This window comes from Falco peregrinus, chromosome 7 (genome assembly GCF_023634155.1).
Source record: "Falco peregrinus isolate bFalPer1 chromosome 7, bFalPer1.pri, whole genome shotgun sequence".
Taxonomy (NCBI): domain Eukaryota; kingdom Metazoa; phylum Chordata; class Aves; order Falconiformes; family Falconidae; genus Falco; species Falco peregrinus.
Window position 1 is genome coordinate 25,457,250 of NC_073727.1, and position 19,735 is coordinate 25,476,984.

At 43.1% G+C, this 19,735-nt stretch overlaps 1 protein-coding gene across 2 annotated transcripts; it reads right to left on the reverse strand.

Moving 5' to 3' along the window:
* Positions 1-804: 804 nt before the first annotated feature.
* Positions 805-19,622, reverse strand: SNX3 (sorting nexin 3). 2 transcript variants are annotated; one of them, XM_055810495.1, is made up of 4 exons: positions 19,300-19,614; positions 5,454-5,549; positions 4,964-5,088; positions 805-1,482 (listed from the first exon to the last, which is right to left on the reverse strand). In XM_055810495.1, the coding sequence occupies exons 1-4, from the start codon at positions 19,459-19,461 to the stop codon at positions 1,377-1,379; spliced, it is 489 nt and encodes a 162-aa protein (XP_055666470.1). In that variant the 5' UTR covers positions 19,462-19,614; the 3' UTR covers positions 805-1,376. The 2 variants fall into 2 exon arrangements, with proteins under 2 accessions (XP_055666470.1, XP_055666471.1); XM_055810496.1 differs by lacking the exon at positions 4,964-5,088 and having other exon boundaries at positions 1,423-1,482; positions 19,300-19,622.
* Between the last annotated feature and the right edge of the window lie 113 nt (positions 19,623-19,735).

The following is a 19,735-nucleotide window of genomic DNA, read 5'->3' on the forward strand; positions in this document are numbered from 1 at the left end:
CAAAGGAAAAAGCAGCCAAGCTAAGTCTAAGCCAACTTGTACTGTTACCAAACAGCACACAACACTGGATCAGATTGCTACTAGTGTTCTCAAATCCATTTTCAAGAGCATACGGATAGGTAACTCCCATGTCACATTTGGAAGCACTAAGGAAGCTTCTCCAGCCATAGAAGCATCTAGTGAGGGGGTGGGGGAGCAGGAAACGAAAACTCCAGCAGTATTGCTTGTGAACTGTCGTTCAGGCATCAACAACCTGCATTTCACCAGTGGTCATACAAGCACAATGCCACAGCTTCCCTTTCCTTTAATGATCAAGGAAGTGGCCTATAATCACATAGCAGGCTTGTATGATTTCATGTCCCCAGCTGTAGTTGTAGAGCAGAGCTACTTTAATCTAGGACTGAATTTATAATAATGGGTTATATCAACATTCCTTTCTCTGTAGGATGGTACAGTTTTCACTTGTTACTTGAAGCTGGATCGGTGCTTCTCATGCCAAGTAGAAAGGTACCCTCTTCCTAAACTTACAGAAGCCACAGATCTGTTGACTGCCTACCATAAATGGAGTTCCAGCTTTGGCTCCGCAACACAGGAATAGCCTTCAATACCTTTATATGCTCTTTAATACTTGAGCAGCGAGTGCCAGCATTTAAGGGTATTTGGCGCTGGCTGTTAGTAACACAAGGCTACATTGCAGAGGAGCATCACAGCAAGGCTGAAACACCAGTTCACTTAGTATAGTCAAGTCCCTGCTTCTCAGAAAGCATGAGATACCCCATGCTCAAGGTCAAGAGTGACAAAACATTTGAAGTGCATTTTCACTTTTATTTCAAAACTTTAGACAAGTTATTTAGTATATAAATTTGATTTTTTCCTCTTACAGAATATAAAGATAATTCCCTCATTACTTCAGTATAAAGTGTTTTACAAGCTTGAAGACAATTGCATAAGTGTTTCTCACACAAGGAATCAGAAATAAAGCAGTCTTTCTACAGAAGTTCAGACAGATGACTACCTCGGAAACAGCATAACAGTTTAGTCAAATACAAGTGAACATGTGACACTACAACTGTGAAAGTTCAAGTAAGGCCAAGTCAGTAAACATTAAGTCATTGCAAATAAGAGTGGAAAGGTTTGTGAGACATTGCAAGGGGTGGATAGTCTCATAGTATAATACTCTTAAATCAAGGATTCAGAGGGATTTAGCTAGAAGGCAAGTGAGTTCTTTAATGCTATAAAGCATATGCAAAGACCAAGCAGTGTACTGATGTTAGTGGAGACTTCGTGCCCGTTTATCCTCAGCATGCTACCATAAACTACAACCTCTTAAAACCAAGCATAAGAACCACTAATGTTTGAGAACAATGTTTCAGAACTCAAGTATGTCTTATTTTGGATGGTGTGTAGTTTTTGTCTATTACTTCATCTTGCAAGAACATGTGAAGACAGCGCTCGTTCTGTGCCAGTGGGTGGCCTGCAACCCTGGAGAGGAAAAAACAAGCATTAGTGCTAACAAGTTGGGTCTACTTGCAGCTAGCCAGCACAGCAAGATTTCATACCAACAACCTATGGTTCTGCACTTAGGCATAGATGCCACTTCCAGTTCATTGCTGGCAACTACAATGATGTCTAGCAGCAAGATCTGTCGCTGTCCCCCACATGAAGTTAGCCTATAGAAACCCTGAGTTACCTCTGATCATTTGGAAGTGTGTTATGCCATCATCTGTCACCTACAACTGAGAGAACTATCCAAGACCCCATCCTAGCGTTAGGAAATCTAGAGTTAAGCAAGCCAAGTAGATTTTTACAGGTCTTCATGTCTTTGACACGGGATACCTTTCCAAAGGCTGCTGAATCCCTCAGTGCTCAGTCAGTAGCAGTTAACCCAGGCAGAGTTACAGACCTACTCCAACAGGGGTGTGAAGCTCTTCTGAAGGCTCCGACACTCTTTAGAGCAGTGACTTACCATGGACACTATTCCTAGCGCACACGAGCAACACTGATGCACAGCCAGAGGGTACTGGCTATTCTGTTAATTACAGATGTCTTTAGATATCGAAGATAGGAGATAGAGCGTGTCTGCTCTAGAATAGATCTGCATCTCTACTGTAGATTTAGTTTTGTTCCACATATAGACTTAGCCACCATCCTTTTAACAGTAAAGGAGCTGAAACTGACTTAGAAGACTTCGCCAAGCTTGGAGAAAAACCACAAGGCATTGCATTTAGTTCCTTAAAATACCACACAGCCTTCTGTGTAGGTAAAAATCTAAGAGAATCAGAACGCCTGGAAAGTGATCACTTATGGATATGAAAACCCAAAGCAGTTTGGATTGAAAAAAAAAGTTACATCCAGGTCAGTCAATCAAGACAGGCTTCTTCCGCTGAGAAAGCCCCCCCATCCTCGCTAGGACAGCTTGTGTCAGTCTTATGGTCCCCATATCTGTCAGAACATTTCTACCCTAAATGGAAGTTACTAAGTTAAGCACATAGTCAGCTCCAGTGGCTCAGCACTTCTAAGTGCTTTTATGCATCTTCTACAAATGTATCTATTGTTGCTTATTTCATGACAGAACAATTCATTTGTCACTTCTCATTTGTCATTGAGAGTGTCCTTTAATGAGGAAGTTGAACTCTCCTATTCAGCATTGACAGATTATTTCTAGTACAGTAATAAAACCTATCAATCTTGCCAGGTTCTAGTAAATGGGCAGCAGTCTCAAGCACTAGTTAACAAGGAAGAATCTAGAATAACTAGTTTGAGGTTCTTACCCCCATCAGACTGAAGTTGCTGGCCTTGAACTTCAGGAGAAAGATATACAGGAGAAGATGGGGCAGTGACATATTCCTTCTCTCTTTCAAGAAGGCTGGCAAACTGGTGGCTGAATTGCAAGACTAGATATGATTCAGCTCTTTTTTTCACATGAATACCCCACTCTGCATTGGTGTTGCCTCAGTATTCTTCACTAAGGTGACCTTACACATAGCAGCTACTACTTCAAAAACTTTCATATATTCCCCAAGTCAGGTTCAGGCAGACAAGAGCACTGCAACATAGCCACCCCTGTGAATGTCATTTAGGTAGTACTGATGGTGGTACCAGCAAGCTGGCCCAAGAAAGCTGACTCAAGTAAGCTGCACTGCTGTGACTTTGACAAAGCTTCTCAACAACATCCATCTTAACACTCCTGGATATCAAGAACCGGCATCGGTACACCAAGATTTTTTTGGTTGCAGTGATACTGTTTCTGAGGGACTCTCCTCTAGTTCTAGAAGCCTAGACCAGCTCTGAGAACACAGTAACATGAATGTGTTATGCAAATTACCTTCAGGTCCAAGATCACTAGTACCCAGAGTACTCTGTATAAACTTTAAAGCTTCTAGATGGTTCAAAACTTTAATTAATAATGTTTGCTTGATGAGTTGGTCATGCCACTAGAATAAATTGATGAGGTTGAATAGCTAGCAGTTGTGCCTGAGAAGCCTTGTTCCAGCTGTACTCAAGTCTTCCATCATATCAATATCTACATTAACAGTCTGCTTTTATGTTTCAAAGGAGGAAACATTGACCAAGAAGTTCCACACTTCCACAAGATCAATGCATTACTTGCTATAGATCTGAACAAGTGATACCAGTAAACTGGCCACTCCATTACTGTCAACTATACTGAGCTCTTCAGAGATTCCAGTTGAGTGTTTTGCTATCAGCTGCTTCAGAACATAAACAGCCCTCTTCCCCCATATACTGCTAGATTTTGCATACAAAACTTTCAGTAAGTGCACACCTTCCTCATCTAATGTAGATTTCTGAGATTGCATGGATAAAAGTTGTACTTTACAGTCATGACTGCCTTGATTGTACAGGCTCAAAAATCCCAACACAGTCCATCTTACTGTAAGTGCATCTGCCTCCATGTAGTGTAAATGCTAAACTAGATGCCTTGCAAATTCATTCCACTCATCTTTAAGCAGAGGAAAGAGCAGTCTACAGCATTTTACCTGCTCAGAACCATTAGAAATACCTGTAGATTGAGCCTACAAGCAACTATGTTAAGAAAAACTTGGAGATTTTATACCGCTTATTTGCACAAGATTGTTTCAGTAAACTAGTCACTTGCAACTCTAAGCCACATGCCTGAACTGACAAGCAGATTCTTGTAAATTCTGCGTTAAGTCACAGGCATCCTACGTCCCTGTTAAACAGCACTACTGCTGAACAAGATTAGAATGCTAGTGGAACTGACAAGCTTGAACTTTTGAAGGGAGCAGTCCCAAATTCAGTTGGTCTGAACAGTGTTGTCTCTAGAGACCAGAAGAGCCAGTTAACAGATAGTGTTAATTCTTACCCGCTGTTTGGATCCACATGGCTAAAGAGATTAAAGTAGCTCTTCAGGTCAATATACAGACAGCAGTTAGTAGCGTCAGATGGTAGAAAGAATCATAGGACTGTTATAATTTCTGCTCATCCTTTGAAAAGCAGGGACAAAACGCAAAGTGTCTATTTCAAACTGCATGTGTATGGACCTCAGGTAGTGTTTTTACATCTTCAGATCTTTACATCTCTCATGATAATTAGAGAAAATATGCATCATTATACAAGCTGATAATATCTCGCATCTGCAAAGTAAACTGCTGTAAAGCCTACTGTAAGCTCCATTGTTTACCCAGTGGAGGATACCTTTTCAGAAATGAAAAAGTAGAACTATTTTGAATGCTATAATTTTAGTAGTAATTTGCATAAATTAACACCACTGCTAACATTCATTTCAGCTGTTCAGGTAAGCATTAAAATATCCAAACTAAACACTGAATGAGCACTGTTAGTATGTCCTACTGTAAGAATATGTGAATTATATGTATAGTATGTAGAGGTGCTACCATAGTTAGATGTTTAGCAGCTTTAGTTCAGTTTTCCAGAGCTGAGTTCCAGGGTTTGTTTCTAGATAACTAAACCCAACACTTACTTGTTTATAAATTGTTCAAGAGCCTGCTTCCTCTCCTCTATAAAGGCATCATCAAATATGCCATCATCTCCTCGGAAGGGGAGCTGACGGAGAAGAGCTTTTCCTGGTAGAGGTGGTACCACAACCTGAAAGATTTAGGAAAGTGTCCTTAAGTGCAGCCTGTAAGCAAGTTTATACACCTCCTGTGCCACCTCTTCCTCCTAGAGGATTCATCAATCACATCCCCAGTGAAGTAATAAAACATCGTCAGAGAAGAACAGTATCTGCCCACATAGGTAAGTTGAATTCAAGTAGTTTAACTCTGAATTAACTCAAAACCATTAAACAGCTTCTATGATATGACCAAGTTTACTGAAAGACTGACAACAGTTTAGTTTTGGATATTTTCAACCACAATATCTGCTCTATATGCTTTATAAAATAATGGTAACACTTCAGCATCACTATTGTGTGTCTATGAAAACTTATATTTGCCTTTCATTTTACCCACCTTGCTTTCTCTTTCTAGTTCATTCCTTAGCCATTCAAAGTCACTGTATCTTCTTCTGACCGTAGATTCTTTCAATTTGAAGATAGGTAGATTTGTCTGAAAACAAGAACATAAGCTATTGATTAGGTAAGTTAGAAGTTTCGAAAACAGCTTATTTCTTGCTTCAGCTCAAGTTACAAGTTAGCGCCACTTCAGCAAAAACATTATGGAGAAACACTCAAGATACAGGAATAGAGATAAAGCCCTATAAGCTACATGAGTAAGCTGTGCCTCAAACTGCTTAACTGTGGACCCCACCTACATATATGGCATCCTAATCAGTGGTATTTTGCCACCATACCACCTAGGAGAATAGCAGATTTGCTGGCCCCTTATGCTTCCTAAGACTGCACAAGCGCCTTCTGTTCTTACTGTCTTGAGAGCTGGATTCCCAGTGCCAGTACAGAATTGGAAGGCCAGGGGAGAGAAGAAGTCTTCTTAATCCACATAGGCTCCTCTTACTGCACTCAAGGGAGCGTTTCAGGTACAGCATAGGACATTAACCAAGCTTCCTGTACTTTCCTGCTACCTGATACAACATGGCCTCCAACATCTTTAAAAACAAAACCAGTAGATCTTACAGTGCATCCATTCAGGCCAGATAAAGCTGAAGATGTGATAGTACAAGCTGCCAGGTTTGTATAGCTCCAAAGAAGCCAACAAGGCTGAGATGAACACAACATTCAGTGCCGATGACATTAGACTGTTGCTACAAAGTTAAACGAAGTAGAGCGTGATTAGGCAGAGCTTTCCTCAATGAGGCTAGGAGTCAGCACCCAACTCTAATAGCCTTGAAAGAAAAATCAAATGGGAGCAAGACTATAATGCTGCACAAGACCATGTTAAATACATGAGCACCCTGATATATGTCTTTTGCACTAACCTGTGCAAGAGCCTATATTACCCTCTGTTCATTCTTGGGGTACAGTGTTATCTCACTGCTGTAATTCAACGCACATGTTATTTTAAGAGTAGTAATTGAGAGAACACTCTCCTGAAGACATCCCCAAACAGAAAGCTCCAAGACCACAATCTGAAGCTTAAATGTCATTGAGACAGCAAACTGGCTAGAGTGTTACAAAAATGTATGTAGGAGTTATGACCTACTAAAAGCAAGACCAAAAGTCTGTAATTGCTATACATAACCAGCAGTAACAGAATAAAGCTTACCATTGTCAGACTGCATATTCACTATCAGTCTTAATATACCCTTAAAGAAGGCTCTTGAGGAATACCCTAGGAAGCTGATGTTCAACTGGAACTACAGCTGTCCACAGTTTTCCTGGTGGCATAAGCACTCAGCTAGTGCCTGTTATTTTTTGTTGTTTTATTTTAAGTTGCAAGCCATCTCTCTCAGCTTCTGGTCACAGTTTGAGTAAATACCCCTGTATAATATCATCTGTAGGATGTTATGCTTAAGCTATTTAGTGATACTTTTGGCTGCTCAGAACAGGTTTGATTGCAAAGATCCCTTCCTGTACTAGGCAGGCCTATGACTACGGGCCATTGTATTATTGCCAGCCAATAACAAGTTTCTGGCTGCCACAGTTCAAAAGTACTTGAGAAGTTAGTTGTGTACTTTCACATGATGCTATTTAGGCCATGATTTACAAGTGATAAAGTGCAGAACAGTATTTCGTTATGAAATCTCTTATTGCTAAACATCTAAAAGTATTCAAGCTCTCCTTCCCAGGTAAATCATTGTTGATTGTACTAGTGACTAATAACAAAATTGCACTTAAGACTCTTATGCCATAAGTCAAGCTTTATAAATAAACACTCTTGTCTTGATAAGAATGTGCTACTCAAGAGTGAATAAAGCTAGGTTCCCCAGAGTGCATGAAGGAGATTCCCAGAAGTTAAGTACTGGATTATTTTTCTCTGATTTCAGCTATTGGCTTTTTAACCAAGTTCAGCCTGCCACATTACAACATCAACTCCTTGTCAGTGTCTCGGGTAGAAAGTGCTTTACAGTATTTAACATATAGGCTCTCACCTGCAAAAAATATTCCATTCTCCTCTCAAGTTACTTATAAGAAGGATTAGAACTAAACAAAAGCAGCTAAAAACCACCAAGTTCCCAGGTCTTCAGGAACTCTTTTCATGCTTCTGGGCACGAGCTCTATAAAGTTAATCTCTAAACATCATATCAGGCTTACAGGTACAGTGTGGGGGTAGAAGTACCAGTTGAGCTCATTTTACCTTCTACATTCCCTTTTGAACTTGACATGCCAGCCCAGCCAACAAGTCAGAGAAAAGGACAGAATACTTGTTTACTCTGAGTTGAAATGTCTTCTCCAGTTTTGATCATAAGCACTGGAAACATTAAAACTAGAAGAGTATGCTAGAAGGCTCCCATTAAATCAAGTGGCATATAAGTCAACTTGACAACTATATGCTAAAAAGAAAGTGCACGTCCCCTGACCTTTGGCCTAGATACAAATTAGAGTTATCTGTTGATATCAACTTCTAAACCTCATGTTTCTTAAACCCCAGAAACTGCAGTAGTTCTTCTTTCTCTAGAAATCACAGAATCACAGAACAGTCAGGGCTGGAAGGGACCTCTGGAGATCATCTCTTCCAACCCCTTACTAAGACAGGTTCTCCTAGAGCAGGTTGCACAGGATCATGGCCAGACAGGATATGAATGTCTCCAGAGGAGACTCCACAGCCTCTCTGGGCAGCCTGTCCCAGGGCTCTGTCGCCCTCAGAGTAAAGACATTCTTTCTCATATTCAGATGGAACCTCCCTGTTGCCCCTTATCCTGTCCCTGGACACCACTGAAAAGAGCCTGGCCCCATCCTCTTGTCACTTGCCCTTCAGATATTTGTAGACATTTGTAAGATCCCCTCTCAGTCTTCTTGTCCCCAGGCTAAACAGCCCCAGCTCTCGCAGCTTTCCTCATCAGGGAGACGTTCCAGTCCCCTCACCATCTTCATAGCCCTTTGCTGGACCCTCTCCAGTAGTTCTCTGCCTCTCTTGAACTGGGGAGCCCAGAACTGGACACAGCTCTCCAGGTGCAGCCTCACCAGGGCAGAGCAGAGGGGCAGGATCACCTCCCCCCACCTGCTGGCCATGCTCCTCCTAATGCAGCCCAGAACAATCCCACTGGCCTTCTCGGCCACCAGGACACAGTGCTGGCTCATGAGCAGCTTGCTGTCCACCAGAACTCCCAGGTCCTTCTCCACAGAGCTGCCTTCCAGCAGGTCAGCCCCAGCCTGTACTGGTGCAAGGGTTTATTCCTCCCCAGGTGCAGGACCCTACACATGCCTTGGTTGAACTTCATTGGGTTCCTCTCCGCCCATCTCTCCAGCCTGGCCAGGTCTGGCTGGATGGCAGTGCTGCCTTCTGGGGTGTCAGCCACTCCTCCTTGTTTTGTATCATCAGTGACCTTGCTGAGGGTACACTCTGTCCCTTCATCCAGGTCACTGATGAACAAGCTGAACAATAAGTTAAATCAGTATTGACTGAGTAGCACTCAGATATGCAGCTGTTAGGATCTATTTAAAAAAAGCAATTTGAGAGCCCCGTTTCATACTGCTTAACCTATTTACATCTTTGTTCCCCATTTTTAACTCTGGATGTATTCACATCTGAAGTTACTGTGTGTGCCTTTCTCATTCACGATTATTATAGTGTTTGACCAGACCACTTCTTTCCTACAGTAAGAAGGGTTTCTGCATGTCCTACTGCCTCCATCTACTACCATGGATAGATGGTTTTCATTAAGCAAGCCAGACAGCTGCTGAAGCATGTGTTCTCATTAGCCAAGAATTTGGTAGAAGGAGACAAGCCTAAGGTGTCAGCAGAAACTTTAAACTTCTATTGAAGTGTCACTTCAAGATCATACCAGATATAAAAAAGTTATTCTCAGCTTCAGTTTATGTTGAGCTATCCTTGCTTAGTCACCGAGGTGCCAGTAGCTATCCTCAACACTGTTAATGCTTTGTTTGCCTGCTAGAACAGAGGTAAGAGTAAGGTACAAAACTTGAAGTCAGACTAGTTTCATTTTTAGAAACATTCCTCCCCATGCTCATCCAGCATTAGTGTTGGCTTTTTAGCCTGCTGATCTGTGAAGTCTATGTCATGAAACTCACGACCCAGTTTTCGCATAGCCCCTGGAGCACAGCTCATTCCTCTGACAAGTTCAGCATAATTATTGCAGCAATCATTTCTTTACAGTGCAATAATTAGTCTCACTTATCGAAAACATTTCCAACAACTGCCTAGTTCAAAATAATGGCTCTTAGCAGTTTGAATGCAAGCCCTCAACCTGAGAGGATTATGCATTACCCAAGACATTAGACAACCATAAGTCACCAGTCACAATTGCTGATAAAGCATTATTCCAGAAGGAACAATAAACCAGCTCTGCCCAAGTCCCACATAGCCCAAAATTCTAAGCATAGAAAGATGCTAAGACCAGGCAGATTCTGTCTAGCACTGGTTTTGTACCAACTATATGCAGACAGCCTTTAGGCTTTCTGACTACTGTTAAATCAACAGTCTGTTCTGCTGGATGAGTTAACAGCCAAGCGAGTACGCTACAATAAACATAGTCAGAACAGATGCAGAGTTAAATTACATAGTTAAACAGCAGATGACAAACCCAGACCCTTAGGTCACTCCTGCGCTCCTCCACTCATATACCAAATGAGTTTCTGTAGTAATTTATCTAGTGTTCCCTAATGGAAAGCAGTGGTTGCCTGCTAACAGATTTCAGGGCAAAACCCATATTCACAGTAAGCGTGTTTCTTCAGCTACATTATGTTATTACAACGTGTCCAAACTACAAGTCCAACTCCAAGCTCAGGAGGTTCCCAATTCATATCAGAAGCAAGTGACAATCTTAAGACAGTAGCTTGGATAACCAGAAAACAGCCTTTGGCTGTTACTACAACGAATCCCTGAACTACGCCCAATTAGAAGTCCAAAAATTGTTTATGTATACAAGTGAGGAGACTTCCACAGGCAGAATACAAGTAGTTTGAGTAACAGTCAATACTGCCCATTCAGCTTCAGATACAGAGCTCACCAATGCAGCCATTCTAGTACATAAGTTACCTTGAATGCAGAAGGAAAACGAGGTACTTGAAATACATTAATTTATAATGCTAAGTAATTTTAAGTTTTCTGTTACCTAGACAAGTTTAATTTATAGAGTGAGTAGAAAAAACCTTGCAAACAGCTCCTACATATTTGTTTCCAGACATAAATTGAATGCAAATAGCGTTTGGGTTCCTTCAAGGAGCATGCCGACTCTCCACAAGACTAACCCTGAATGTCACTGCAGCCCAGCCCACCCCACAACTGCAGAAGCTCCACAGCTGTTGCTGTTGAAGTAAGTTTGATTAATTTCCTTATCTGCCAATGTAACGCTCAGCAGCAGCACTGTATTGCCATGTCTCCCACTCCTTACAGACTCAGAATAAAGCTCCACTGTTGCCACAGCACCCACTTCGATGTTACATTTTTAAGCAGGTTATGGTAGCCTTGATACAACTATTTCCATTAAAATAGAGTGAAATACAGCACTCAAAGTGCTCAATTTTGATAGAAGTTTGTGGCCTTGACTCTCAGAAGCTAAATTCGAGCTTCTTACTGTCTCTTCATACAAGCTGTAATCTCTGTCAAGAGACTACACCCTGTGGGCTACATTTAGTCACCAATGGGAGCTCTGGGGTATTACAGTACGTAGCATTCAGGGTGGACAAAAATGATTATGGTTTTCTTAATGCAAAAGCCTGCTGTCCTTTAGTACAAGAAGCTGGCTCCAGCAGTCCACTGTTATTGCAGAAACTTTGCCAGTGGTTTGTTTCCTTCCCGACTTGACATAAGCAGCTGCCTCCCCATTTCCTACAATTATGAAAAGCAAGAAAGAAGGCAAACATGCCCTAAACTTCAGTTGCTAGAAGTTTAGATTTTTGCTGTGTACTTTACCGAAAGAAAACCTCTTTCCCCACTGCAAAAAGGTCAGATAAGAGGTTGTTATTTTCCCAAGTTTCCTTTTGATCAAAGAAGAGTTCTACCGCCCCTTTTATCCACTTGGTGTCCAGGTCTACTGAGGGTACACTACATGCAAAAAGTCTAAAGTTAATAGAACGCTGAAAAATCTGACCATACATACACACCCAAGTTTCAAACAATGCTGACTTAAGCTATACCAAGAACTATAAAGCTTCCCACTCCACAGTACCACAACACAGAACAAGGATGTTTTCCATCTAAAGGACTAAGGCAGCAAAATCCCAACATCAACACAACAAGGACTATTGGTCTTTAGACAAGAGCTAACCCTTGCCAAGCCCAGTGCCTTCAGTCCAGAGTTTCTCTAGGAAAATAAGCATAGAGTGCCTGGGGTTTTGCCAAACAGCATCTACCATCACCTGATCAAGTCCACCAACATCATGAACAGCTGAATTATGGTATGCCACAGTCAAAAGGCTCAAAGCATGGTAAGTCTAGAAAAACAGATTTAGCGATGCTTTATTCTTCAGGCTTCACGCTCAGAAGCCAGAGGTAAAAGCAGGAGCCCACTTAAAGGAGGACACATTCAGGCAACAGCTTTTGCAACACCCAGACAGAATCAGTAACTCTAGATAATTGTTTCAGGGTTGGAAAGCCAAAGCCTCCTTTGGAATACCAAATATTCCTTTTAAAGGGAAGGGATTGCTACTTTTACACAGTTGATTTAGTTTACTGTAATGTTACCATTCATCCCTTATTGAGAAGGACTGAAAAGGGATCACCTGAAGTTGATGCTTTAGCATCACTAGCTGACATCTACCAGCTACAGTCAAGTGGGGACTAAAAAAAATTTGCAGTGAACTGCTGCAATTGCTATTTTTTATTGGTTTTAATGTGCTTTGCAAGCTAGAGACAGTCCAGTATCCCTACACTTCAAATATGCAAAAATAGATGAGCAATATAGAAGCAGGTATACCAAGTAGCAAAAAAAATCTCTTTGTATTTCCATTTTTATTGGAGCAGCACTGTTTGCATTCTTAAGTAGCCACCTAACAGCTACAAAAACACTGATAGCTCCTGTTTGTTAATTTGTAGCATACCACAACACTTGGCAGGTTCTGCAGCTTAAGCCCGTAGAAAGTCTCTGAACCTTTATTTCCAGGTATAGTGGTGGCTTTAAACCACTTCAGATTAGTTTCATTTTCTTCTGGATTTTAGAGTAAAGCTGCTATACACTAGCTTATAGTTATACTTTCAAGATTGGCTTTGTGACCAACACAAACTATACTGTCATATGACCCAGAAGATTCTCCCATGACAGAAGCTTTGAGCTGGATTCTCAAGAAACAGCCACAGAAGGAGTATGTTCACAGACGTCTTCAGTTTGTGATCAGGATATAAACCCAAATATTTTACAATGTAAGGGCTTCTCCATCCTTCTCTTGTCAAAAAAGTTACGGCAGTAACCACAACTTCAGACCCTTCAATCAGTGCTGTAACTTCACAGGACTTTCAGACTACGTACTTGCTAAAATAGCCTCCAGTAGCACAACTGGCATTGCATTACCAACTAAAAAAACTCTGAACACTTTCCCTACAGTTAGAAGCTCATAAATCTACATTGCATTATTTACTTCCCCAGATGAAAAACAGTAGACCTGACTGCTCTAAAGTTCAAGCTGACACTTTCCTGGCAAGCCATCTAAAAATAAAGATGTATCAAAACACTCTGGCATCACATGCCTACCTGGATCACAGCCATCTGTCCTACAAAGATTAGGCATTGTTCCGTTTGATTTGGTCTGTTCAGCACTGTACTAGAGTGCACTCTTAATACATGACAATCAAGGCCTGCATTGTATGCACAGAAATAAAAGAGTCCAAGTCCCCAGTTAAAATAATATACTAATAAAGAAGTACTATTCAAATTTGGTTATTTTATTTACACAGTGACAGACACCAACATCAAACTAGTTTAGTGCCTTTGGACTAGGCTCTTGAACCTAGTTTAATCAAAAACCTCTACAGAAAAATCAGCTGCTCAGAGCTAATACGTGCAGTAGACTTGTAAATCTATTCTCCTTGCTTTGCAAGTTTCTTTTGTCCAAGCCCTTTCTCCCTAGTCAGTGTCCTGGGAAGTTCTTAGCCTTCCAGCTATCCTTTTCTGAATCACTGCTCAATGGAACAGTTAATGTTTGAAAGGTGCAGTACCTGGGCTGTAGAACAGAGAGCCAAAGTCAATAGAATCAGTGCATTTTTGTTCTTTGAAGGAGTCTAAAAATACCTAACTGGTAGCAGTATCTAGAAAAGCATATTAAAAGAGTAATTAACTACAGTTAGAGCAGACTTAGTGTGACACAAGATTTGCAGTAGTAGAAAAATAGAGCATTAGTGCTGATTATGCATCCCTAAACACATCCACACTGAGTCAGTGTTTAGTCATTACTCAACCACAAGCTTCACGACTATGAAACTGAACAATGTTGAAGCTAACTACATGTCCCAGCTGCTTTGATTCTTCCCATGGTGGGAGAAGTCTGCAACTTCAAACCCTGCAAAACACATGAAGGACAGGAAATTTGGTACCATTCAAGGACAGATCATTTCAAAGACACATTCACCAGCTCAAGAGTGCCACTTCGCAAAGCCATGGCATAAGACAAGTGCTTTTGAGCAAATTATACTTTCAGTTTTACTGTCCGACTCAATTTGATCACAGAAAATAGACTCAAATCAGTCACTTGAGTCAGAATAGTGTAAATATGCTGAAATGCAAATGCTGTATCCAAGCTAGGTCTTGGAAAAAAATGGGTTAAGATAAGACCAGACTTTCAAAAGCAGCACAAGTTTAGTACTTTAATATACTTTACTTGCCTGATCCTTTAGGACCAATACTATTTCTAACACTGGAGGCACTTCAAAGCCTGTGTGCTCATTTCCTTCCCCACACTAGGCCTACACAGTCAAGTACCTTTGCAGGTCTACATAAGTCTTTCTGCAGAAAATACAGGAAAGGTGACTGCTGCCTTAAAGAGCACTAGCATCACCCATGTGACATTTCACAACTGGAAACACAGCAGCAAGGATTACCTTTCTACACCTCAAAACAACCCACTGAGCTGTCAAACCTTGAGAAGCTATGGTGTGCCTTAATGCTGAGTTTAATCATACTGACTAGAGGCAACAGGCCATTCAACATTAAATAACAGAACTAAGATGACAGACTTTTTGTTTAACTTTGGCTGGACTAAAAAGAACTCTTTAACTACTTGGACTAGTAGCTCCTGTAACGGGTATTTTATTTTAGTTCTGTCAGTTTGACTATTAATGACTTTCCTGCAATTTCTCACTAACCATGAACAGATAATTTAGCCTTTTAGTCTAGGTGACAAACCCAATTAAAGTGGGCAGCACAGAAGCCAATACAGAAACAGTAATAGATGTAATAGTGTGAATAAAGCGATATCTTCCCAAACATAGCAAGTTCCTGGACACCCACATGCTTTGTTGACAGTACTCTAACCAATGTGCTTATCTCCTATGGCACTGCTTTTACAGTGGGTGTATGGCTCTGAAGTGCGTCACCAGTTGCTGGGATTGGAGTTAGCTTGTAAAGCTTATGACTTGTCTCCTTAAAGGATTTAGCAACTGAAGCTGTTGCACAGAATCTGAGCAAAGATGTTCCTGTTGACCCACTTACCAGGAAATCTGTCTCAACTACAGTAAAAGTCAGATGATATCTGGAACTGGATTGAGGATTGCAGATACGCTGTAGGACAACTGTCACTTGTTCTACGTTTGCTTGCTGGAATTTAGAGGGAGGACTGGCTTACACACCATAAATAGTAACATGCTCTTGTTGAAAAGTGTTGACATGCACAAGCCCACCCTGAAAAGGTTTAACAAGTAGAAGGGAGCCATCACCCCTCTGGTGGCAGCTCCTGAGTGAACAGCTAGTAAAGACTCATCAGAAACAGCATATGGCATGCAAGAGTATTTACACTGAGAGCTTAACTGTTGGTTCACATTCTTCCTCAAGAGGTAAGGGCAGCAAAGCAGTTTGTTGTATTACTTTAGCTGACAGTCTAGTTGATTATGTTAGTTTTAACCATTGCACAGTTACCATACTGTGATCGTCTCGTATCTTTAGATACAATGACTACTTTGTCAAGTTCTATTTCACTAGAAAAAGCACTTGGGGCTTTATACCCTCCTGCATTGTTCTCCTTTTTAGCTCACCCTAAGCCTTCACACAAAGGATACCTCAGAATGGTACAAACTCACAGCCTAATGCTGCTGCTGAAAAGCAAATTCTCAAGTACCCTGTACATGACCCACCCAAATTTGCCATTTTAGCACTGCAGGATGGCATTTTTTTATCATTTACCATTACTGAAGAAATTTGACTTTCATTGCCAAGCTGCACTGTAGTAGCATACCACAGCATTGTGTGCCTTATAGTGGTTGTTATAGTGGAAAGCTTTGTCATAACCTTGTCCAGTTTGCCAAGAACAAAACATTTTTTAGTGCAAGTTCAAGCTCAGAAAGTCAATACCTTGGCCAACTGACCATCTGAAGTAAGCTGCCCTGCTGGAAGTGCTATATATGTTCTAGCTGCAGCACTCATGAGCTTAACAGCTTGTTGAAGTGCCATGCACTTAGAACAATGCACAGCCACCCTACTAGTCTGCACAGAGACACACATGATGAAGAACTTTCCTAAGTATTGAAATATAACCAACTTGCTTATCCAGTAGTTTACTGCTGAGCACTCTACCCAGAACTTTTGAGTTCCCCATTAGGCTTTCCAGCTTCCACCAGAACTTGATGAGTACAGCAATACAAGGACTAAAGCATAAGGTTGTTCCACTTGTTGCTTTCCAAGAAACAGACATACTTCAGCTGCAATACCAGTAGAAAACTTGCCAATAAAAGCTTTGAGGGAACTCTGCAGTATTTCACACAAGTATATTTTGCAAGGTACTAGTTATCAGACATCAGCTTAAGAGTCTTCTGGCAAGCTCAGTCTTCCCCCAAAAAAAAGTTAAGCTTTGAGATTCAGACAAAGCAATAAAGACAGAATTACCCTTGGACTGAATTTGTAAACACTATGGCAATGGTACAAGTCTAATTGCTTCAACACAAACTTGAATCTCAGTGTCCTCTCTGACAATTTTCTGGCTTCACATGATCTCCAGCCATAACATGAGGCTGTCCAATAGCTTCTACCAGGACTTGGCAACAGTTAAGCAATACATACCTGCACCACTCAACGTTTTAATGTTAACATTAGTTGAAGACATAGCTTTCCAGATGTGACACAGGTAACTCCAGCTTCTGAGGTTTGTTCTGCTGCTACTACTAGCACTGTTGGGGGAAGCTACAGCCACTACTTTCTGTGACAACAAGCAGCTGTAAAACCACAGAGGCTAGCTGGTGGCTATTGTCTGCCACACTTCAACAAGCAGCTTGTAGTACAAGGTCTAACTTTTAGAAATACAATACTACAGCAATTCAAGTTTGAACTCTTCTCCCATGCTGAAACTTGCGTATTAGCAACATGGTCCGTTTCTGCTAAGAAGCAGTTAATTGATACAAGTTTAGACAGCAAACAATTCTGCATGACTTGTATTACCTGCTCTATAGTCTTCCAGCATACAGAGATATAAAACTCAATTTTACAGTTCATGATAGCTATGAATGTACATAGCATGGATGCAGTATGTGTACAGTAGTGCCCAACTGGAAAGGGAATGATCATGTATCATATAAGAGACAGCCCTGTATACAGGCATGCATATATGCATGTAAGGAAGATGGAGGAGACAATGTTTATATAGCAGTCAGACTGGGAATAAGAATAGAGAAAGGTCCCAGTACTGTCACAATGTATGTTTGTTCAAGTCACTTCTAGGTCTCCATTACAACAGGAATCCAGAATTTTCTACCCCAAATAGTGCATGAGCTAAGAGTAACCTGTCTCAAAACCTGCTTTCCTTTCTGCTGAAAAACTTCAGTTGGGAATTTTTAAAAAATAGTATTTTTTTAATCCCAGCAAATCTGGTCTCATTCTCAAGACCATATCATGGCTAAGTCCCTTTTGTATCATCTTGCCTGCATCCAGCAATTCCAAATGCTCAGTCTCACAGAAAGAAGAGTCATCAGGAACTTAAGGCACAAATACTTATCAGCAAGGTAGTTAGATCTTTCTGCCAAGTGGACAGCTAGGGTCTTGACAAGGGCAGTGTAATGCAACACAAGTCAGCAAGTTCTAGTTTGTCCTCCTACAAAGGCCAAAACACAAGCTGCAACTGATATAGTTTATTCTTCCTACCCTATGGACATGTCCTGAAACATGAGGATAGCTACTGGACACAACAACTTGGAAGCATCAGAATTAAAGTATCCTCCCTAGTAGCTTTAGATCTCAGCTGATTTTGCTTTTTTAACTTAAGTTATACTAAGCTGAGAACTTAGACCTTTAATACCAGAAAATCCACACAGGGTTTTAAGTCTTGCCTGAAGAATTTTAGCGACCAAGGCAGCAGCCCTCACCTGAGGCCTTCCCTGTCATGAAAGAATGTGCACTCTGTGGTGTTCAGCAAAAGAAGAACTCATATGGCAGAAAATGTGTGCAGGGAGTCAATGAGGCTTCTTCCCCCTCTATTACCACCTGTAATAACTGACCAGGTTCAATCAGCTGTGATGGAGTAAAGCTACACAAGGTAGTAAACTCAACCACAAGCTACAAAAAGCTAAAAAATTGTAAGAGGTCATCTTTCTCAGCCCAACTTATCCCTGGCAGTATAGACTTAAAGGGTCCCTGCCTCAAGTCCCTACCAGCCACAGGCAAGTGCCACGCTGCAGATATTGCATTTTTCCATTCACCCCTCCAGGCCCTGCTTATGAAACTAGAAAGACCGGGGAACACAGTAGTGGCTTCATGTAGCTTTTCTCAAGCTCAGGACTACTAGCCTTTAGGGCAAGTCGGTGAACACAGCCCTTCCAGCCAGGAAGGGGTCTAGTACTACTAAGAAAAACTATTTGATAGCAGGCAGTGAGGAAACAGCCCTGTTTATCAGGCAGTCCATTTACATTTCAGGTACAGAACAAACCAGGAAGCCCTCCCCCACATACCTGCACCTCATCCCTTCAGCCAGCTTTGACCCAGCACATGTGCCCACTGGACTGACCTACACGTTCCCCACGGGTTTTTGAGGCTGCTGGAACGCTGAGCCTGACCTCCTCCTCAGGGCAGATCCACCCATACTACTAAATCTCAGACAGCTGAGGGCTTGCCCTCTTCTCTTTACCAAGAGGCCGGCGAGCCATGGCTCCCTGGACAGCAGCACTTCAGCCGAGCGGCAGCTGCGCGCAGCCGTGCCCAGCGAGCGTTTGCCCTTTGCTTAACTCAGCCCAGACGAGTCGACTTCGCTACCACCAGAGCGTCACTATCGGCTCCAGCTGCCCGCCGGAGCCGGGGCCTGCTCCCGCTCCTGCCCGGCCGTGCCCTACCCCCGCGGCGCTACGCGCCGCACCGCTGCGGAACGGGCCCCGAAGGGCACGACGGCGGCAGCCCCGCACGGCCAGCCGCGGCCCGGCGGCGGGGACACCCCTCCCGGTTACGTAAGGGCCGGCCGGAGCCCGCGGCGGAGCCCAGCGCCCACACAGGGGCTCCGCGCCCGCCCGCCCCCGCCGCCTATCTGCCCCCGCCGCGGAAGGGGCAGGCGCGTACCCCGCGGGGCGCCCCCGGCCTCCCGCCGCGCCAGGGCAGGGGCGGCCCGCAGCGAGCGGGGCCGGGACGGCTCCAGCGCGCCCCGCCGCCGGGCCGAGCCCTCACCTTGACGCGGATCTCGTAGGTGGTGAAGCGGCCGCGGCCCACCCCCACCGTCTGCGGGTTGCCCACGTCGATCTCCAGGAAGTTGCTGGGCGGCCCGTAGGCGTCGTTCAGGTTCTGCGGCTTGCTGATCAGCCGCCGGGTGTCCGCGATCGTCTCGGCCATGGCGGAGCGGGCGCCTTCCCCCCGGAGCGCAGCAGGCCGTGAGCGAGCGAGCACCGAGCGCCGCCACCCCGCGCCGCCCGCCGCCTTATCGCGCCGCAGCCAGCTGACTGCCCGGCAACCCGCACCCACGCCGCCGCGGCCGCGACGGATGCGCCCGCCGCCCGCGGGCAAGGCACGCTGGGCGCTGTAGTCCTGAGGGGCCGGCCCGCTCGCCAGGCCCGGCGCAGCCGCTCGCCAGTCGAACTACAAGCCCCGGCGGGCGCGGGAGGCGTGT

Excerpts from the sequence above, each read along its gene's own strand:
- SNX3 (XM_055810495.1), bottom strand. The coding sequence starts at position 19,461 with ATGGCCGAGACGATCGCGGACACCCGGCGGCTGATCAGCAAGCCGCAG. Across the intron at positions 5,550-19,299 it reads CCTACGAGATCCGCGTCAAG|ACAAATCTACCTATCTTCAA; the intron begins GTGAGGGCTCGG and ends TCTTGTTTTCAG. Across the intron at positions 5,089-5,453 it reads AACTAGAAAGAGAAAGCAAG|GTTGTGGTACCACCTCTACC; the intron begins GTGGGTAAAATG and ends TAAATCTTTCAG.